At 38.7% G+C, this 20739-nt stretch overlaps 2 protein-coding genes across 2 annotated transcripts; one reads left to right on the top strand and one right to left on the bottom strand.

Moving 5' to 3' along the window:
* The first annotated feature begins 8405 nt into the window (after nucleotides 1-8405).
* Nucleotides 8406-9371, top strand: LOC121476080 (olfactory receptor 10T2-like). The gene has a single exon (XM_041729828.1). It carries the CDS (start codon nucleotides 8406-8408, stop codon nucleotides 9369-9371), a length of 966 nt encoding a protein of 321 aa, XP_041585762.1.
* Nucleotides 9372-15398: 6027 nt separating this feature from the next.
* LOC121475966 (olfactory receptor 502) lies at nucleotides 15399-18973 on the bottom strand. The gene is made up of 2 exons (XM_041729661.1): nucleotides 18057-18973; nucleotides 15399-15429 (listed from the first exon to the last, which is right to left on the bottom strand). The coding sequence occupies exons 1-2, from the start codon at nucleotides 18971-18973 to the stop codon at nucleotides 15399-15401; spliced, it is 948 nt and encodes a 315-aa protein (XP_041585595.1).
* Between the last annotated feature and the right edge of the window lie 1766 nt (nucleotides 18974-20739).

The raw sequence follows: 20739 nt of genomic DNA, 5'->3' as shown, positions 1-20739 counted from the left end.
TCTTTTTTGTAACAAAGTACTATTACAGTCTGTGTCTATTAATTTCCATATCTTAAATCTTAGTGGTTCTGTTTGTCATTTGCACTTGTTCCCACGTTTGCTACTTCATTTCCTTTCTTGCTAGTCGTTATCTTTCACTGTGTGCTAGTTATTGCATTTGAATAATTGTTGAGAGGAATCATTGAGACTTGACTCCTTGGCTTATTCAGTTCACTTTGAGGTACCATCTGTTCTTGACCATCTTATACCCAAGTTCAGGGCTTGAAATACATCTCCAGGGCTGCAAATCTGCTTGAGACTTGGTCATTTCAAGGTTCCCCTTATCCTGAGGATATATGTGAGGTATATCATTCAGAGCTGTCACCTGGGCATGTCCTAGGTTTTGACTTATCCTCCTCTCATCCCAAAAGAACACTAGGTCCACAGCCTGAGTTGGTAATAACACTTCCTTCTGATTTGCCAAATTCTCTTATGGCAAAAACATTTTTTATAAACATTTTTAAAAATACTTTTTATGAAAATTATTTACTACAACAATATATTGATACATTTTTAACATATAGAGATGCAACACGTATAACAAAAAAGGATTTTTAAAAACATTTTAAAATAATCTCTATACCCAATGTGGAGCTCAAACTTACAGCCCTGAGATTAAGAGTCACATGCTCCACTGACTGAGCCAGCCAGGCACCCCAAAAAGCATTTTTAAGTATTAGGTCTACTTCTCTGGGGTCTCACAGTTTTTGGTGAGGCAATTCCTTATTATCCTCTAATGTGGTATATAAGATATATTTAACATTTTATCATTTGTTTTAGTTGTGCTCACCATTGGATTGGTTAAAATGATTAAGCCTGCCATTGCCCCAAAGGTAATATGCATATGAGTAGAAGATTACAATTGCACATATGTACCCAGGTAGCCATATTACCTGATAAGATAAGGAATGCCCTCACCTCCTGCATCTTTGCTCTGATGTTATCTTCCCAGAAGACCTGCATTGACTCCTTCCAGCCCCTGACATGTTAGTCTTCCTTACTCTGCTCTGCTTTTTCTTTCTCCAAGCATGGCTCTCCTGATAACCTGAATCACCAACTTCTGTATATCATTGCTATAAGATGCTATAAGATGATTTCCATGAGGGCAGGTTTCTCTGCATGCTTGTCACTTATATTCCCCATAGCCTAGGACAATCCCTGGAATATAAGATCATTCCAGTATAATTTTTGATTGTGATAAAGAACAAATAATGAATGAAATGATTAATGCCCTATGAGTTAGTCAGCAAAAAGATTTTGTGTCTGAAACACTACTGAGAGGGAGCAGGAAAAGTAAATAAGTGTGGTTGTTGTCAGCCTATAAAGGTGGTTAAGTCTCTGCAAGAGTGCAAACATTCAGAAGAGAGACAGTCCAGTTCCCTCCAGTTTCTTAAACAGGATGAACTTGACCATGAACTGTTCCAAGACTTCGTTCACTCCTTGTCCCTAAGGAGGCCAGGAACCCTACTCATTCCTGCAGAGGAACCACCTGTCCTAAGCCGACACAATTCACAGGTCAGTCAGGGGCATCCCATCCTCTTCACCTTTGGGTACCCCCATATGGTGACTGGGCCAGAGATTAGGTACCAGGCCAGAATTTCATGGGTCCACAGAGTCCATCCTCAGCAAATAACCTTCCTGCAGGAAAAACAATTCCACCTATTTTCTATCTGGCTCTACTTGGTCACTTCCTCTCAGATTTACTCTGTCATAACTAGAGTTATCACACTCATTACAGGATAAAATGTTATTAAAAATGGACACACTCTTCAAGGTTTGAAGATACAATAATCCTAATTTATGGCAGAGAACAGTGTTTGCAGAAAATATGTGAATTAAATTTTAAAAAGATTTCAACTGATAAGGTATTTTTTCACATGAATCAACATGTGTTTCTAATTATGAATTTTGCTTCATTAAAGTAACTCAGTATGGGCCTCTGATTTATAATTTGATATCAAAAAATTCAGCTCCTTCATTTATTAGAAAGCTCTGCACTGGCTAATAACATGGACATATGTATTTAGTCCATAGACACTACATCATTTTATTATTATGGTATATTATTATATGAAATAATAATAGATTTCATTAAGAAAATGTTTTTCTGCCAAGTTCTCATGAATGGCAGTGCAGTGACTAGGGATTTTCTTTTTCAGCAAGGTCCTCCCCAGCAGAGTGGCCTCATGAGAAAAAAAATCACAGTGCTCATGCTACGTGTTCATTTTCTTCCTACTTGCCTTCTTCTGAATGTTTCCCCAGGCAATAGCTTCCCAAGACCTGCCATTCCCTTGTCCTGTGTTTAGGGCAGAGGAGATCTGAGGGACTTGGCAAATTTTCAGGTTGATAAAATAATGATATTTTACTTCTTGTAAAGATACTTCCCCTGAGGGGATATCTACATCCCAAGATATATTTTTTTAAAGACTTTTTTTTTTTTTTTTTGACAGCACAAGCAGGAGGACTGGCAGGCAGAAGGAGAAGCAGGCTCTCTTCTGAGCAGGGAGCCTAATGTGGGACTCAATCCCAGGACCCTGGGATCATGACCTGAGCCAAAAGCAGTTGCTTAGCCAACTAAGCCACCCAGGCACCCCACCCCCCAAGGTATATTTTTAACTAGTTGAGTTTCTATCAGTTTGATTGTCATTCAGAAGAAGTGCAAACATCACTGGAAAGCCTCTCTGGTAGGTCAAGATTTAAAAACCTTTTTGAGGGCATCACACTGGATACTAGATCTACAGAGCACAAGACTTCTGCTGTTTAAAGCTGTGATCTCTAGATAATGGACTCCAGTAGCCCAAGAACTCTCACTAAAATCTTCACAGTACTGAGCTCCAGCTTAAGGAGTGGGGAAGACACAGCCTTTTATGTAATAGGAGACTCTAATGTCTGGACAATTGCCTGAAAACTTATCCCTGAATTAGGAGATACATGAACTCACAGGAAGAACTGCAAAAAACCATATTTGATTTGCAAGACTGTACATTCTTCCTCCAGCTTAATACCTTATGATTTTAAAGGACTGGAAGGTGATCTTCCTTCTGTGGAAGGTAGGAATTTTAGAGTTGTTTCCCTCCCTACAATGAACATTTTCCTATTTCCTCTAGTAATTAAGTACCCATGGTGTTAATAGCCTCTTAGAAGGTATTAAAGTAACTGTGGCCTCAGAAGAGCTGGAAATGAAGAATGTTATCAATTCCCTACTCCTGGTAGGGAATCCAAAAAACTCCACAGAGGAAGATTTGGACAGCTGAAAACAGAGACTAGGACAGTAAATTCAAGGCAAACACTGGGTTAATAAAGAGGGTAAGGCTTGGGAAAAACAAAGAGAAGGGCTGAAAAACTCGCTAAGCATCTTGCTCTCCAGTTCCTACCAGGGTCACCAGGAAGAATGGAAATAATCTCATATTGGCATAATCTTATATCACTACTATACTAGAATGAAAAAAAATCCAGAATTTACTATCAACATACATGACAAGAAAGTATCATGAAAGTCAAATGTTTTCAACCAAAAACAATGAGAAAGGTTGTGCAGGGTACATACACCCTCACATCCTAGACATTTCTCAGAGAGGGCTTGCAAAAAACTTGTAGTGGATATGAGCAGAGACGTGCTGTTTTTATAAGGCTCCTCTAGTGATATTGGCATGCCCCTTAGTAGTTGATCACTTATGTTGGTCAAATGTGATTCAGTACTGCAGTAAATAAGGATCATGTCTAGACTTCACAGATGTGTAGTCCCTTTCTCCTAGTCTTTCGGCAACCACTGCTAGAGTTATGAGAAATATTTTGTTTGTTCATCCTTGTAAATAAACAAGAATATAGAAAGCATCTATACATGTAACTGTTAGTCTTTTAAAGATTGGTGTTCTTTTAAAGGTTGATGTTATTCTTTTAAAGATTTATTTATTAACACACATGCAAGTGGGAGAGGGGCAGAGGATGAGGGAGAGAGAATCCTCAAGTCAGATTCCCCTCTCAGCATGGAGCCCAATGTAGAGCTTGATCCCAGGACCCTGAGATATGACCTGAGCCAATATCAAGAGTCGAATGCTTACCCAAGTGAGCTCCAGGGGCCCCTAATAGGTGACATTATTCTTAGTATCTCTTTAGAGAGCAACCAACCATCTTCACTACATGCCCAAATAAATACTAAATCAACCAAATAGTGTATTGATGAGTACACTGAATCATGGAGGCTTTCCAGAGAATATGCTATTCTGTTTTTTCCTTCAGATTCCTTCCTCCAGTTCCTTCAGAACTCATCTTAGTAAAACCTGTGCATTCATGAGGCTTAGGCTGCAAGTTGGGGATATTAAATTTTAAAACAAATCTCTTCCCTGTCTAATATAAGAGTCAAGCTAAATTTTTTTTTATTTAAGATTTTTAAAAAACCTCCTCATCTCTTCACAATAAAATAGGATGTGACTCTAAAAGAAGAAATGACCAACACAGCCAGGGAGGTCTGGGGAGGCTTCAAAGGAAGAGACGTTAAATCATTTGTCCATGACAGCTAAATTTTTAGCAGGCAGAGGAGGGCAAGAAGAACACTGTAAGTTATAGAAAACAACGTGTTTGTAAAGCAGAAGAGCCATGAAGGACATATTATTTTTTGGAAACAGTGGGATGTTTCCCATCTCAGGAAGGTTAGCAGGAGGAAATGAGGCTAGACAGATAAGACCTTGAATGCTATGCTAGGGCACTTTCAGTAAAGGAGGCTTTATTATCAACTAACCTTTATTATTATCAAGCAAGTGAGTCTCCAGATTCTCACTGCCTTGCTATAAATATACTGTGCATGCACGCTTAGAGCTGTATCACCTTCAGCAAATCAAGTACCTTGCTAAGCCATAGTTTCCTCACTATGGCCATAATAATAGCACTTTCTTAGGATAGCTGTGTAGGAGACTGTATAACTGGCTCATGCAATAAAGATTAGAAGTTATTAGAATTATCTGATATGTAAGCAAAGAGGATATGAAACCTACACTGAAGAGATGTAGCATGATTATAGATAGAACATGGAAAAGCTGATGGTAGGGGGCACCTGAGTGGCTTAGTCAGTTGAGTGTCTGACTCTTGGTTTTGGCTTGAGTCAAGAGATCGAGCCCTGCATTGGGCTCTAAGCTCAGCAGGAAGTCTGCTTGAGATTCTCTCTCTCTCTCTCTCTCTTGCTCTGCCTCTCCCCCTGCATGCTCACACACTCTCTCTTGCTCTCAAATAAATAATGTTTTTTTTAAAGATTTAGTTTATTTATTCTTGAGAGACACGCAGAGAGAGAGGCAGAGACACATGCAGAGAGAGAAGCAGCCTCCATGCAGGGAGCCCGATGTGGGACTCAATCCCGGGACCCCAGGATCACGCCCTGGGCTGAAGGCAGATACTTAACCACTGAGCCACCCAGGCGTCCATCAAATAAATATTTTAAAAAAGAAAAGCTGGTACTACGTGAAGGGTAGAACTACAAGAGGAAAACGTGAAGCTGTTACAAAAATTCAAATGAGTGGTAGTTAGGATCCTAGAATCTAGAAAACGTAGACAACAAGAGAGAACAAGGAGTCAAATTAAGCTAGAGCCTGAAAAGTGAGTAAAATTCTGATGGGAAATAAAAGGTACAGGGGAGATGGAGACAGAAGGAAGACCATGTAAAAAAGGCACAGTAGCATGAGGATGGTGATATGCATGGGAAAGGGAGGGTGGGTGGAAGGAGATGATAGAAACTGAGCCAGGAGCAGTACTTAGGGACCAGTTGTGATGGGGATTGGATGTTATGCAGGAGTACTTGGATTTCCTCCTATATAGAATGTGCAGCTAAGTCACTATCGGTGACTTAACCTAGCCTGTGTTTAGGAATCTAGCATTGGCTCACAGGGTGGTAAATGAAAAAAAAAATGCAATGGATTTGTGACTAAGACAACCATGCAGGTGCCCTATTCACCCTATGGGAAGGATCCAGGACTATAGTAGGGGAATAAAAAACAACAAAGATGAGGGCAAACAGATGTCTGAAATTTTGGAAGTGATTTATTGGTAAAAAGATGAGGAAGGAGTCAAAATTGGGTCTGATGGTGGCTCTCTGTTGTGTATAACTCAATCAGGAAATACAGAAGGCAACTCTAACATGTGATAGGAATATGGCTGGTCTGTTCTGAAAACCTTGCATTCAATACTTGGAAGACACTCTGGCACTGGAAATGTGCTAGAGAATGTTGGAGATTCTTTTTTGGTAGAGGCAGAAACTGGAGAGTCATACAAGGTAAGTGGTAGCTAAAGCAAAGAGAATGGAAAACCATTTCCTTTAGAGGTAAATAGGGAAACCTTCTTAGGAAGGGGAGTATGGTATGGTCTCGAAGACAAGCCATATGGGCCTAGGTGGAAGATTGCTCGGGTGGATGAGTTTGCCAGGTAGGATCTTTGTGTTGATGATGAACTGTACTTGTACTGTTCTCTCCTCTGATCTTCACTTATTGATGGCTTATTGACATTCTTGTCTCCATTTAAGTGTGTCACCTTCTCAGCAGGGGGCTTCTCTGACTTCACAGAAAAAAACAGTCGTTCACTCTTGCATCACAGAACCTATATGTTGTTCCCCCATGTGTAAAAATGGCTGGCACATCATATTTATTTAGTCAGTATGTATTGAATGAATTCATGACTTCTGTAGTCACTTAACCACTCTGTACCTTGCTTTCATCTTTTTAGAAATCAGAACGAAAATTCCACACAGACTTGTGAGGATTATTATGACCCAACTCTAACCCCAGCACATTATAGATATTAAGTGGGTGCTGGTTACCTGGCCTGAATCCTCTTGTATTCTTTGCCCAAACTACAATGCAAAGAGAAAATAGCAACTCTTCAACCAACAATGTACTTGTCTTTTTTTGTTGTTGTTTTTAATCTTTGTGAATCCTACAGAATAATTTCAGCCAGTGTTCAGCTCTTTCTCTTATACACACCTTCCTTCATTTTCCACCACTGATTCTTTACTATTTTTCTTTCTCTTCACCTTTAAAAGTGACTGAAATTAAAATTAAAATTCTAAATTCTATTGCATGTCTTCCTATCACTTTTCTGTTCTCACCTCTTATATAAGATCAGATGCTAAATGAACAATCTAAATAGAAATATGATTTTCCAAATTGACCTGAGGAATTTGAGCTGATTCTATTCAGATCTGCACTTCAAAGTAAACCATATGACAAGTATACCTGATAGAAAATGTCCTGGATGTTGTGCTAAAAACTCAAAAGTCGACTAGAACGTTATGGTCAGAATATTCCATTCTAGAATGAGACAGTACCTTCAAAATCATTTTGACTTCAAACTAGACTGGTACATTAGGCATCCGAAAAAAACTTCAATGAGAAGTTCTTAAGAATTTAAAAAGTATGGATATGTATTAAGAGCTAATGATATCATATATTTCAAACTCCAAATAGTGCTGTGGATAGGAACCTAGCAAGAGTTAGAACATGTTGCATTCATTTTTATGGTCTAGTCATTCCTATAGTTACTACCTTTGGATCCACTTCATGGTGACACACTGATGAAAAGGGATTGCATTGACTTCCCTAAATGTTTTAAATGTCATATTAATTTTAAAGAATTTAAATGATTGAATTATATCGCTCATTCAATCAATAGCTTATTTTTTTTCTTTTAAAGATTTTATTTATTTATTCATGAGAAACACAGAGAAGAGAGAGAGAGAGACAGAGACAGAGACAGAGATACAGGCAGAGGGAGAAGATCAGGCCCTGGGCTGAAGGCAGCGCTAAACCACTGAGCCACCCGGGCTGCCCCAAGCAATAGCTTATTAAGCACTCCTAAGTACCAGATTACCGATAGATCTCAAAAAGCGTTAGAAAATGTGGCCTCACAAAATCCAGTGGGGGAGAACAAAGCAATTTTATTCATGTTTTCCCACTTACATGCAGATCCTGATTGGAAAAGAGAGAGATAAGAGTGCTTTTATGAGTAGAATCTGAGAAGATATTCATTCCCACCCTAAGTCATTTACACGGATTCTCTAAATCAAAATACTTTTATTCACATTAGCAGGTGTGTTTGGCCCTAAGTACCCAGACATCAGCCTGCTTTTCTAATGGGCTTGAGTGCTTCACGGATTCTCATACTAGCATCGTTCTCATCACGTTGACTCCTGACCTTGACTTCAGTCAGGTACATTTAGCATCCCTTTCTCAGTCTCTCTCGAGGAGAGTTGCCTGAAACTTGCCCCAGTTCCCTTGACTAAAGTCTAGGTGATATCTATGCTGCAGCAGCTTTTTACAATCATCTCCAAGTTTTAGCCTCAAGAAGCTCCGCATCTTTGGAAGACCGTTGCTGCCTGTACCAGGAAGATGGGCAATCATACCACAGTGAGCACATTCCTTCTGTGGGGGTTTTCCAGTTTCCCAGACCTGCAGGCTCTCCTCTTTGTGATGATTTTCTTCTCCCATGTGACCATCCTAGCCGCAAATGTGTCCGTAATGGTGGCCATCAGGCTCAGTCACAACCTTCACACCCCTATGTACTTTTTCCTCTGCGGCCTGTCCTTCTCAGAAACATGTACCACGATGGCAATCATACCCCGCATGTTAGTGGACTTGCTAGCAGACTGCAAGGCCATTTCTCTTCCTGAGTGTGCCACACAGATGTTTTTCTTCTTTGGCTTAGCAGCCAATAACTGCTTCATCATGGCTGCCATGTCCTATGACCGTTATATTGCCATTCACAACCCGCTGCACTACCCCATCTTGATGACCCATAAGATCTGCTTTCAGCTCATCATGGCCTCTTGGATGGCTGGGTTCTTGGTTTCTCTGTGCATCGTCATCATTGTATTCAACTTGTCTTTCTGTGACTCCAACATCATCCAGCACTTCTTCTGTGATATCTCACCTGTGGTCTGCCTTGCCTGTGATTACACCTCCCATCAAGAAATGGCTATTTTTGTGCTCTCTGCCTTTGTGTTGGTGGGCAGCTTTGTCTTCATTATGATGTCCTATGTCTTCATTGTGTCCACCGTTGTGAAGATGCCCTCTGCCAAGGGGAGGTATAAGGCCTTCTCTACTTGCTCCTCCCACCTCACTGTGGTGTGCATACACTATGGATTTGCTGGCTTTGTCTACTTGAGGCCCAAGGACAGGGACTCGTTCCGTGAGGACATGCTGATGGCTGTCACATATACAGTGCTGACCCCTCTGCTTAACCCGATTGTTTATAGTCTCAGAAACAAAGAAATGCAGACTGCCCTAAGGAAGGTTCTAGGCAGGACAGATAGGTTCATCCCTCAGATGGTGAATAAACGAACACCGCACAGTTAAAAATGTGCAGACTCTTGATAAATAAAAGTGGGAAAAGTAGAATATTTCCAATAGAATCATCACTTTGTGCACAAAGCATTTAAAGTATTAACTAATTACCTGAAATATCCTGACATCACCATTTTTCTAGTATAAAGAGTATGTAGTTTTAAAATATGTGTAAAGGTGTATGCATGTATACATCTAAGCATATCCACATGTTTTGTAGGACAGTATTTTTATGATAAGAGTTTGGTGTCCTTTCTGAGACCTTTTTGACTAGCCCAATATTGTGAATATTTTCTCCTACTTTTTTCTAAAGGTTTATGATTCTTAATTATACATTTTACATCTGGGTCCATGTTGTATTTTGAATTAATCCTTAGATAAGATTTGTGTGAGGTTTATGTTGAGGTGCTTCTGCCCTCTGTGGGTGTCTCATTGCTCCAGTACCATTTGTTGAAAGGCCTTCCTTCTTCCATTGGATTACTTTTGTACCTTTTAAAAAAAATCAGTTGGGCACATTTGTGTAGGTCTTTCTCTGGGTTCTCTAGTCAGCCTCAGTGATATGTGTCTATGCTTCCACCAGTCCCACACTGTCCTGATAACTGTGGAGCTAAGTAGTATGCCTTAATATCAGGCAAAACAATTCTTCCCACCTTCTCTTCCAAAATTATTTTATATATTCTAGGACTTTCCTTTTTAGTAATATAAGTATTAGTGCTGTAAATTTCCCTTTCGGCACTGCTTTACCTGAATCTCACATGTTTTGATACGTTGCCTTTTAATTTTCATTTGTTGTATGTATTTTTTTGAATACTGAAGTCCCAGGTTGTTTTTGAAATCCATTTTCTGTTTAGAAACTTTCTTTAGCAATTACCTAAGATAGCTCTGTTAAGAACAAATTCTCATAGCTTTCCTTCATATGAAATATCTTTATCACTCCATTTCTGAAGGCTATATTTTGCCAGTCTTAAATTTACATTTGACAACTTTTTGCTTTTGGTACAGTCATTCCCTCACTTAAAGTGGTTTTGACTTGTGGTTTTTTTACTTTCATTGGTGTGAAAGCAATATGCATTTAGTAGAAACCATACTTCAAATTTTGAATTTTGATCTCTTCCCGTCACTCATGATGCTGGGCAGCAGCATGGAGGCATAACTCCCAGTCAGCCACCCAGTCAGGAGAGTGAATAACTGATATACACACAACCATTCTGTACTTACATAACCATGCTGTTTTTCACTTTCAGTACAGTATTCAATAAATTACATTAGATTCTCAACACTTTATTATAAAATAGGCTTTGTGTCAGATGATTTTGCCCAAATGTAAGCTAATGTTAGTGTTCTGAGCACGTTTAAGTAAGGCTAAGCTATGATATTCTGTAGGCTAGGTGTATGAAATGCCTTTTCAGCCCTGTTTAGGTGTAGCTGCAAGCACTGTGTGTGTGTGTGTGTGTACGCAGCTTCCTCTAGCAAAATGCCTCCCTGCAGATGGTTGAGATAGAAGTTCAATGCCCACTTTGCCCTGATGGTGCTTTCTCAGTAATAATGTGACACTAGCTACATTCCTCCTCACCTCCAAGTAAGCCCAGCTCCTTGTCAGGCTTCACTGCCACTAGGGAAGGGGGAAGTAGAGAATGCTTCCCCCTGCCTTATCTTTGCAAGGTGTGGGTGAAAGTTCAGCTCAGTGGTTGCACTCCCATGTAGGGTTGGAGGCAAGGGGACCAGAGTACCCATTAGCCCCTCCTCATACACCCTCATTTAGTCTCATGCTGCCAGGTGACAGTGGATGCTCGTTTCCCCACTGGACCCCACTGACATTACCCCAGAAAGGGAATTGTAAGGCAGTTGGGGTGAACATAAGCAACCTGCTTGGCCCCACTGAAACCTGGGGGTGAGTAGCAGGTATGATTTTCCATAGGTCTTTGTCTGGAGCAAGGTAGGTGTTGCCAAAAGGTTTTTGGCTCTGTTAAGGCCATTCTTTTCCAGTTCTTTGGCTAGGAGAAACTGGGTTTTGTTAGAATTCTTTTTATCTATGTCTCTTGGTGGTTCTGGATGGCAGGCTTCTGCAGTACCCTGTCCAGGATATAAAGAAACCCAGGAACTCTCTGCTGTTTTGTAACTCAGATACCAAAGTCCCTAGGAGTCTGCCTTCTTCTTTCAACCTTTAGAGTCTTCATATGCTTGTTTTATCTATAAGGGATTTTTTGTGTTTGTCGTGTGTGTGTGTGTGTGTGTGTGTGTGTGTGTGTGTGTGTGTGTGTAACAAGAGGGAAGGACCTGACAGGAATGGGGCTACTTCATCTTTGTGGAACCAGAAGTCTATGCTTTCAAAAATTTAAAGACATTTATCTACCTTCTTATTTATTTTGTGCCAGAGAGTTGGTCATTAGACCATGTTAGCCTGACATATCCAACACAGAAATTTCTACCCCGAAATCTCAACAGTAAGGGTTGCCTGGAAAGGAATGTATCTGGGACAAATGAGAGTCCTCTAGTGGTAAAGTTGTCTTGAAGAGACCCTCGCTCCAGCAGGTCAGAGAGTATATGCCTTAAAAGAAAGCAAAATACTAAAAGGATATTTGTAACCTGGACCTTTTGCTTACTCTTAATGTGTCTCAGTTACATTCTCTGTAAAATACAGATTAGACAAAAAAAACTTCATAAGGTTATTCTGAGGATTAATCAGATCAATACGTGTAAATCACTGAAAACAGTACGTGGAATGTAGTAAATAATCTTACTGTTAACTCCAATTGCTAACACTGGTACTACTCCTCTAACATTTGATTTATAGATTTTCTAACTCTCCAGCCATGCAGATACATGAGGGAGACGTTATTCAGCAGAGGGTGATTACAAAACTTTTATTAAACGAGACTGGGATTCCAGTTCCTAATCTGTTAAACAGTGTGGAAGCAGTGGTGCGGTTGTGTTGAGCAGGAATTTGTGTCGAAGCCTGTCACAATCATAGCAGGATCTGACCCCAAACATTCAGCCTTTTTGTCAGGCTAAAGCACTCAGTAGATCAGTGGCCAGGATTCTATGGCAGCAGAGTCAGTGGTTTATGCCAGAGCAAAAACTCATTCAGTCATCCACTCACTTATTCATTTCAAATATGCATTTACGCTTATCGTGTATAAATTAGGTGCATGGAGAAAGGGCAAAGACACTGTGGTATCTATGCAGAGCTTCCAACACAGTGGACAAAACAAATACTAAATCTGTAACTAGTAAATGCACTGAATATTCAGAGGAAAATATGCAGAGTTCTACAGGTGTACTTAATTTGTTCTGAAGCCTCAAGAAGGCTTCCCAAATAAGAAACAACACTCAAGTTGTTATCTATAGCATAAATTGGTGTTATCAAAGTGAGGAGGATAGTTAATTCAGGTACAGGTACTGCATGTGAGAGGGCGCTGTGGCAGCAAAGGCTATGGACATGTTTAAGGATGTAAAAGAAAACCAAATGATTGATTCTTAGAATTTGGGCATTTGGAGACCAAGGGAAGACTGTGAGAGAATTAAATGGGCTGTATTTAGTACTCTGTGAGTTATTAAGAATTGTTGCCTTTTTGAATGCTATCAAACATTTAAAGAAGAGTTAATGCCTATTCTACTCAAATTATTCAAAAATGAAAAAAAATTCAAAAATGGAAGGAAATCTTCCAAATTCATTCCATGAGGTATCACCCTGATACCAAAACCAGAGATACCACAAAAGGAGAACTACAGGCCAATATCTCTGATGAAAATAGATGTAAAAATCCTCAACAACATACTAGCAAACAGAATCCAACAATCCATTAAAAAAATCATTCACCACAATCAAGTGAGATTTATTCCTGGGATGCAAAAGTGGTTCAATATTCGCAAATCAATCAACATGATACATCACATCAATAAGAGAAAGTATTAAAAAACCATATGATCATCTCAATAAATGCAGAAAAAACATTTGACAAAGTACAACATCCATTCATGATAAAAGTGGGTTTAGAGGGAACATACCTCAACATAATAAAGGCCATATGAAAACTCAAGGCAAGCATCATACTCAATGGTGAAAAAAGTGACAGCTTTCCCCCTAAGGTCAGGAACAATACAAGGATGTCCACTCTCACCACTTTTATTCAACATAGTACTGGAATTTCTAGCCACAGCAAATTAGACAACAAAAAGAAATAAGAGGCAACTGGATGCTTGGGTGGCTTAGTGGTTGAGCATCTACCTTCAGGGCATGATCCTGGGGTCCTGGGATAGAGTTCCACAATGGGCTCCCTGCAGGTAGCTTGCTTCTCCCTCTTTCTATGTCTCTGCCTCGCTCTGTGTATCTCTCATGAATAAATAAATAAAATCTTGAAAGAAGAAAGAAAGAAAGAAAGAAAGAAAGAAAGAAAGAAAGAAAGAAAGAAGAAAGAAAGAAGAAAGAAAGAAAGAAAGAAAGAAAGAAAGAAAGAAAGAAAGAAAGAAAGAAAGAAAGAAAGAAAGAAAGAAAGAAGAAAGAAAGAAAGAAGAAAGAAAGAAAGAAGAAAGAAAGAAAGAAAGAAAGAAAGAAAGAAAGAAAGAAAGAAAGAAAGAAAGAAAGAAAGAAAGAAAGAAAGACAGGGTATCCACATTTGTAAAGAGGAAGTAAAATTTTTACTATTTGCAGATGACATGATATTATATGTAGAAAACCCTAAAGACTCCACCAAAAAAACTACTAAAACTGATAAATGAATTCAATGAAGTCACAGGATACAAAATCAATGTGCAGAAATCTTCTATACACTAATAAGCAGCAGAAAGATAAACTGAGAAAAAATTCCAGTTACAATTGCATCAAAAATAATAAGATACCTAGGAATGAACATAACAAGTCAGAGAACTGTACTCTGAAAACTATAGAACACTAATGAAAGAAATTGAAGACAACACAAAGAAATGGAAAGACATTCCATGCTTATGGATTGGAAGAACAGATGTTGTTAAAATATCTATACTACCCAAAGCAATCTACACATTAAATGCAATCCCTTTCAAAATACTAACAGCATATTTTTCACAGAACTAGAACAATCCTAAAATTTATATGGAACCACAAAAGATTCCAAATAGCCAAAGAAATCTTGAAAAGCAAAGTGGAGGTATCACAATTCTGGGCTTCAAGTTATATTACAAAAACTGCAGTAATCAAAACATTATGGTACCGGCACAAAAAAAAAATATATATATATATATATATATATATATATATATATATATATATATATATATATACACACACACACACACACACATAGGTCAGTAGAACAGAATAGACAACCCATAGTTATATGTTGATATTTATATCAGCCATAGCTACATTTTTCTAAATATGTCTTCTGAAGCAAGGCAAACAAAAGCAAAAATGAAATGTTAGGACCATATCAAAAGAAAAAGCTTCTGCACAGCAAAGGAAACAATGAGCAAAACTAACAGGCAACCTAATAAATGGGAGAAGGTATTTGCAAAGGACATACCTGATATATAGGCATATAAAGAACTTATAAAACAATACCCAGAAATGAAATAATCCAATTAAAAAGTGGGCAGAAGACATGAACATTTTACCAAAGAAGACATCCAGATAGCCAAAAGACACATGAAGACTCTCAATATCACCCATCATTAGAGAAATGTAAATCAAAGCCACAATGAGATATCACCTCACACCCGTCAGAATGACTAAAATCAAAAACACAAGAAGCAACAAATATTGATGAATATTTGGAGAAATAGGAGCCCTTGCGCACTATTGGTGGGAATGCAAACTGGTGCAACCACTATGGAAAATCAGTATGGAAGTTCCTCAAAAGTTAAAATAAAACTACCCTATGGTCCAGTAATTATACTACTAGGTACCCCAAAAATACAAATACAGTAATTCAAAAGGATACATGCACCCCTATGTTTATAGCAGTATTATTTATAATAGCCAAATTATGAATGTAGCCCAAGTGTCCATTGAGAGAGGAATGGATAAAGAAGAGGTGAAATATATACATATGTATATATTAGTCATAAAAAATAATGAAATCTTGCCATTTGTAATAACATGAATGGAGCTACAGAGTATAATGCTAAGTAAAATAAATCAAAGGAGAAAGACAACTACTATATGATTTCACTCATATGTGGAATTTAAGAAACAAATGAGCAAAGGAAAAGAGAGAGACTCTTAATTATAGAGAATAATGTGATTGTTACCAGAGGGGATGTGGATGGAGGGATGGGTGAAATAGGTGATGGGGATTAAGGAGTGTATTTGTCATGATGAACACTGGGTGGTGTATGGAATTGTTGAGTCAGTATATTGTACACCTGAAACTAATATATAACACTGTATGTCAACTATACTGGAATTTAAAATAAATAAATTTTGCCCTTTTTCTGAACTCTTTGGGAGATATTAATGAAAGAAGTCATCTATTTAGATTTCTAATCATGGGGATCCCTGGGTGGCGCAGCGGTTTAGTGCCTGCCTTTGGCCCAGGGCGCGATCCTGGAGACCTGGGATCGAATCCCACATCGGACTCCCGGTGCATGGAGCCTGCTTCTCCCTCTGCCTGTGTCTCTGCCTCTCTCTCTCTCTCTCTGTGACTATCATAAATAAAAAATTTAAAAAAAAAAAGATCTTAGATTTCTAATCATGTTATATGGAGAATGAATTGGAAGAGAGTAAAAGAAGGTAGAGGAAAGCTGGTTAGGATTGTATTAGTTAGGATTCTCCAGAGATTACAGAACCAATAAAAAAATTCTATATGAATATATAAATACATATACAGAGATTTTAAGGAAGTGGCTCAAATAATTGTTGGAGTTGGCAATTTCAAAACCCACAGTGCAGTCCAGCAGAACAAATTCCGTAGGAGTTGATGCTATAGTCTTGAATCCAAAGGGATTATCCCTCTTTTTCAGAAGACCTCAGATTTTTCTCTTCAGGCTTTCAACTGAGCACCACCCCCATTATGGAGGCTAATGTACTTTACTCAAAGCCTACTGATTAAATGTTAGTCACACCCAAAAATACCTTCACAGCCACACCAAGACTGGTGTTTGACCAAACAGCTGATCACCATAGCCCAGTCAACACATAAAACTAGCTATCACAGGAGTCCTATTGTAAAATAAATGTACGGGACGGTAGTTTGAAATACAGGTGCTAACCATGGAAATGAAAAGAAGTAGGAAGTAAATATTGGACTCTGAATGTGTAACATTTTGTGACTGGTGGTGTAACATTTTGTGACTGATGGAGGAATGTGAAGGGGGAAATACCCATTTCTCTCAGGGTTCAGGAATCCATAAACTGATTGAATTGAGGTGCCTCTTTTGGGATACAGAATAGTGGAGGGAGCAATTTGGGGTAGGAAATGGCACTTCAGTTTGAGATCATCTGTGCTTGAGTTTCATTAGACAAAAATATTTTTGTCTAAAATGTTAAAGAGAGGACTGGAAAAGAGAAGTGTGGTAGTTGTCAATACATAAAGGTAGGTTTAGTTTCATGGAGGAAACACAATCTAGTCCCTTCCAACTTCCTTCATAGGATGTGAGTCTACCCATGAACACATCACTCTAAGAGTTGTTTGTTCACTGATTCCCTGAGGAATTCAGGAGTCCTGCTCACTCCCACAGAGCAGTCACATATTTGACCTGACAGAAGCATTCACAGGTTAGTCAGGGGCATCTCACCCTCTTGTTCTATGAGATTCGCTGCAACTAGGCTGAAACCAGAGATCAGGAATACAGACCAGCATTTATGAGTCCACAGAACCCATCCCCAGCAGATAACCTTCCTGCAAAAAAAATGTTTCCAGTAGTTTTACTGTCTGGTTCCATTTGGTCACTTCCTCTCAAAGGTACTCAATCATATCTAGTGTTATCACACACATTACAGGATAAAATATTATTGAAAATGGACACAGTCTTAATGGTTTAGAGGTACAATAAACTTAAGTAACACAGGGAACAGCTTTTGAAAAAATAGTGATAAAAGTTACGAAGGATGCCTGGGTGGCTCAGTGGTTGAACGTCTGCCTTTGGCTCAAGTCGTGATCTTGGAGTCCTAGGATCAAGTCCCACATTGGGCTCCCCTCAGGGAGCCTGCTTCTCCCTCTGCCTATGTCTCTGCCTCTCTCTCTCTGTCTCTCATGAATAAATAAATAAAATCTTTTTTAAAAAGCTATGAAAGATTTTCAGTTAAGTATATTTTCACATAAACCAGTTTGTATTTATAATTTAAATTTAAACTAATTTTGTTAAAGGTAACTGGCTGGGATCCCTGGGTGGCGCAGCGGTTTGGCGCCTGCCTTTGGCCCAGGGCGCGATCCTGGAGACCCGGGATCGAGTCCCACATCGGGCTCCCGGTGCATGGAGCCTGCTTCTTCCTCTGCCTGTGTCTCTGCCTCTCTCTCTCTCTCTCTCTGTGACTATCATAAATAAATAAAAAATTTAAAAAAAAATTTAAAAAAAAAAAAAAGGTAACTGGCTATAAGCCTTTGAATTACAATTGATATCAGAAAATCCATCCTCCTACTTCACTAAAATGCTCCATGCTGGCTGACCTATTCAGACCACAGATACCCTATATCCTTTTTATTATTATATGGTATATTATCTTATCTGATACCATAAAATAACAAGCTTGACTAAGGAAATATTTTTCTGCCAAGCTCTCTCTTCAGAGCCCCCTTCATCTCATTGTTCCTAAGGCTATAGATGATGGGGTTCAACATGGGGACCACCACCATGTAGAACAGAGACACCACCTTGTTCTGGTCAGTCGAGTAGCAGGACTTGGGCATCACATAAATGAATGTAATGGTCCCAAAGAACAGAGTCACCACTGTGAGGTGGGATGTGCAGGTGGAGAAGGCCTTGTGGCGTCCCTCAGTGGAGCTCATCTTCAGGATGGTGATGAGGATACAGATATAGGAGATGACTATGACACACATCGTGACCACAATGATGGAGCCAGATGTAAATGAGGGGACAACCGCAGGGATCGTACTATCAGAGCAGGAGAGTTTAACTAAAGGAGCAAAATCACAGAAAAAATGATTGACTTGATTTGGTCCACAGAAGAGTAAAAAAGAGAAGGAAATAGTGAAAGAGCAAGCATTGAGAAAACCACCTAGATAAGTCACTGTGAGTAGGCGAACATAAACCTGTGTGCACATTTTGGTTGAATAAAGCAGTGGGCTGCAGATGGCCATGAAGCGATCATATGCCATTGCAGCCAGAAGGAAGCACTCACTTGACCCAAAGAAAACAACTGAACCCAGCTGGATAGCACATCCAAGATAGGAGATCATATTTCTCTCCACCAGGAAGTTTATAAGCATGTTGGGTGTGACAGAAGAGGAATAGCCTAGGTCAGCCAAGGCCAAGTGGCTCAGCAAAAAATACATGGGGTGGTGGAGCTGAGAGGAGAACCTGATCAGAATGATCGTGCTAAGGTTGCCAGATACGGTCACCAGGTAGATGCAGAGGATGGTCATGAAGAGGATGACTCGAAGGACAGGGTCCTCAGTTATGCCCAATAAAATGAACCCTGTCACTGCAGTGTGGTTCCCATCCACCAGGGAATCCATGAGGAAATGGAGTTGTTACCCAAATAGCATCACAGAACCTGTGGTGAAAACATTACAGGAGTTATAAATTAGATGGCTTCATCTTCATTAATTCCCAAAGAGGTTATTATAAACGAGTAAATATTCAAACTAAGTTTGGACTTCTTTTTTCTACTTTAGAGTAAAAGATTTATTTTACATATAGAGCAAAAAGTTTATTATTTACATATATGAGTATTTTAAGAAGTTTTGAGCAGAAACTAGGAAACCTTCAAGTAATGTATATCCTTTTCTCTTAATAGTATCTATTTATAAAATGTATTTAAAGTAGCTTTAAAGCTAAAGATGAATAGGGGATCTCTGGGTGGCTCAGCGGTTTGGCGCCTGTTTTTGGCCCAGGGTGCGATCCTGGAGTCCCGGGATTGAGTCCCGTGTCAGGCTCCCTGCATGGAGCCTGCTTATTCCTCTGCCTGTGTCTCTGCCTCTCTCTCTCTATCATAAATAAATAAATAAATAAATAAATAAATAAATAAATACTTTAAAAAAAAATAAAGCTAAAGATGAAAAACATAGGACCTACCTAAAGAGCAAAAGGGATGGTAAACATAACAGGAAGGATTAAAATGTATAAATATTGGCCTATTTACTGGAGTCTTGAGTAATAGCTAACATTATTGAACGCTTACTAAGCAATGGGCACAGGGTTAAGAATTTTGTATATATAGTTCTACGTTAATGTCTATGAAATAATAGTAAGCATTTTTATGATTTATAAATGAAGAAATTGACCTTGAAAATATTAAGTAATTCATCTTTACATACCATGTGGTAAAATCAAAATATGAATCCCAGACAGTTTGGATCTAGTTCATTCCTTTGGTAACTATGCTATAAATGAAATGAAATAATACTTAGGACAAAGCAGAGTCTCTTGGAAATGGATGGATAACAAATTTACACTTTCTACTTGAGGATAGCTAGTGTATAAAAAAGGTACTAGTTACAAAGTTTACAGCACGGTAAAACAAGACCATTTTTTAAAAAGGAGAAACGTAATCTTGATAGAACAAATAGGAAGGAATTTCAAATTAATGTTATAAATGAAAAGTCACTTATAAATTTATTATGTACATTCAATATTATAATTAAAATATTGCTTTATCAAGTAGATTGATATGTCAATCTAATTACTATGCAAAACATGATTAATAAATATCTAGGATATAAACTACATTTATTCAAACAAATCAAATCATTTCCTACTGTAGCCATGCTTTCTCACTGGAGAATTATAGGGTAAAATAACTGTATTTTTGACATAATGTGTAGCTGAATGAAGTTTCAACCTCAAAAGTTAAGAAGTTTATCCACATCCACCCAGCAAGTGGCCAGATTGAATCTCCCCTCTATGTTTTCTGGCTTTATATTCTAGACTTTTTTCATAGTATCTGCTTGTCTATAAGCTAAAAGCATTCAGCGCAGTAAATAATGTCCTTCTGATGTAATTTTGGAATGTAGGGTTGAGATTGGAAGCTGATGGCCAGGAAAGAATTCTTGAGACATCTTTGGTGTAAATGGGTGATTTTATTAAAGCACAGGAACAGAACCCATGGACAGAAAGAGCTGCTGCCCCACGGTTGTGAGGGGTGGCTGATTATATACTTGGGATTGGGGGGTGGTAAGGAAAAGGGAGGTTTCAAAGGATTTTCATACATTAAAGAAGACTCACAGGACACCAGAAGCCTTGCCATCATGGAGTTAAGGTTTTTCCTTCTAGCAAAGCATTA

This window comes from Vulpes lagopus, chromosome 15, assembly GCF_018345385.1.
Source record: "Vulpes lagopus strain Blue_001 chromosome 15, ASM1834538v1, whole genome shotgun sequence".
Classification (NCBI taxonomy): domain Eukaryota; kingdom Metazoa; phylum Chordata; class Mammalia; order Carnivora; family Canidae; genus Vulpes; species Vulpes lagopus.
Note: the sequence above shows the minus strand (reverse complement) of the source record. Positions and strands in the feature narration are given on the sequence as shown.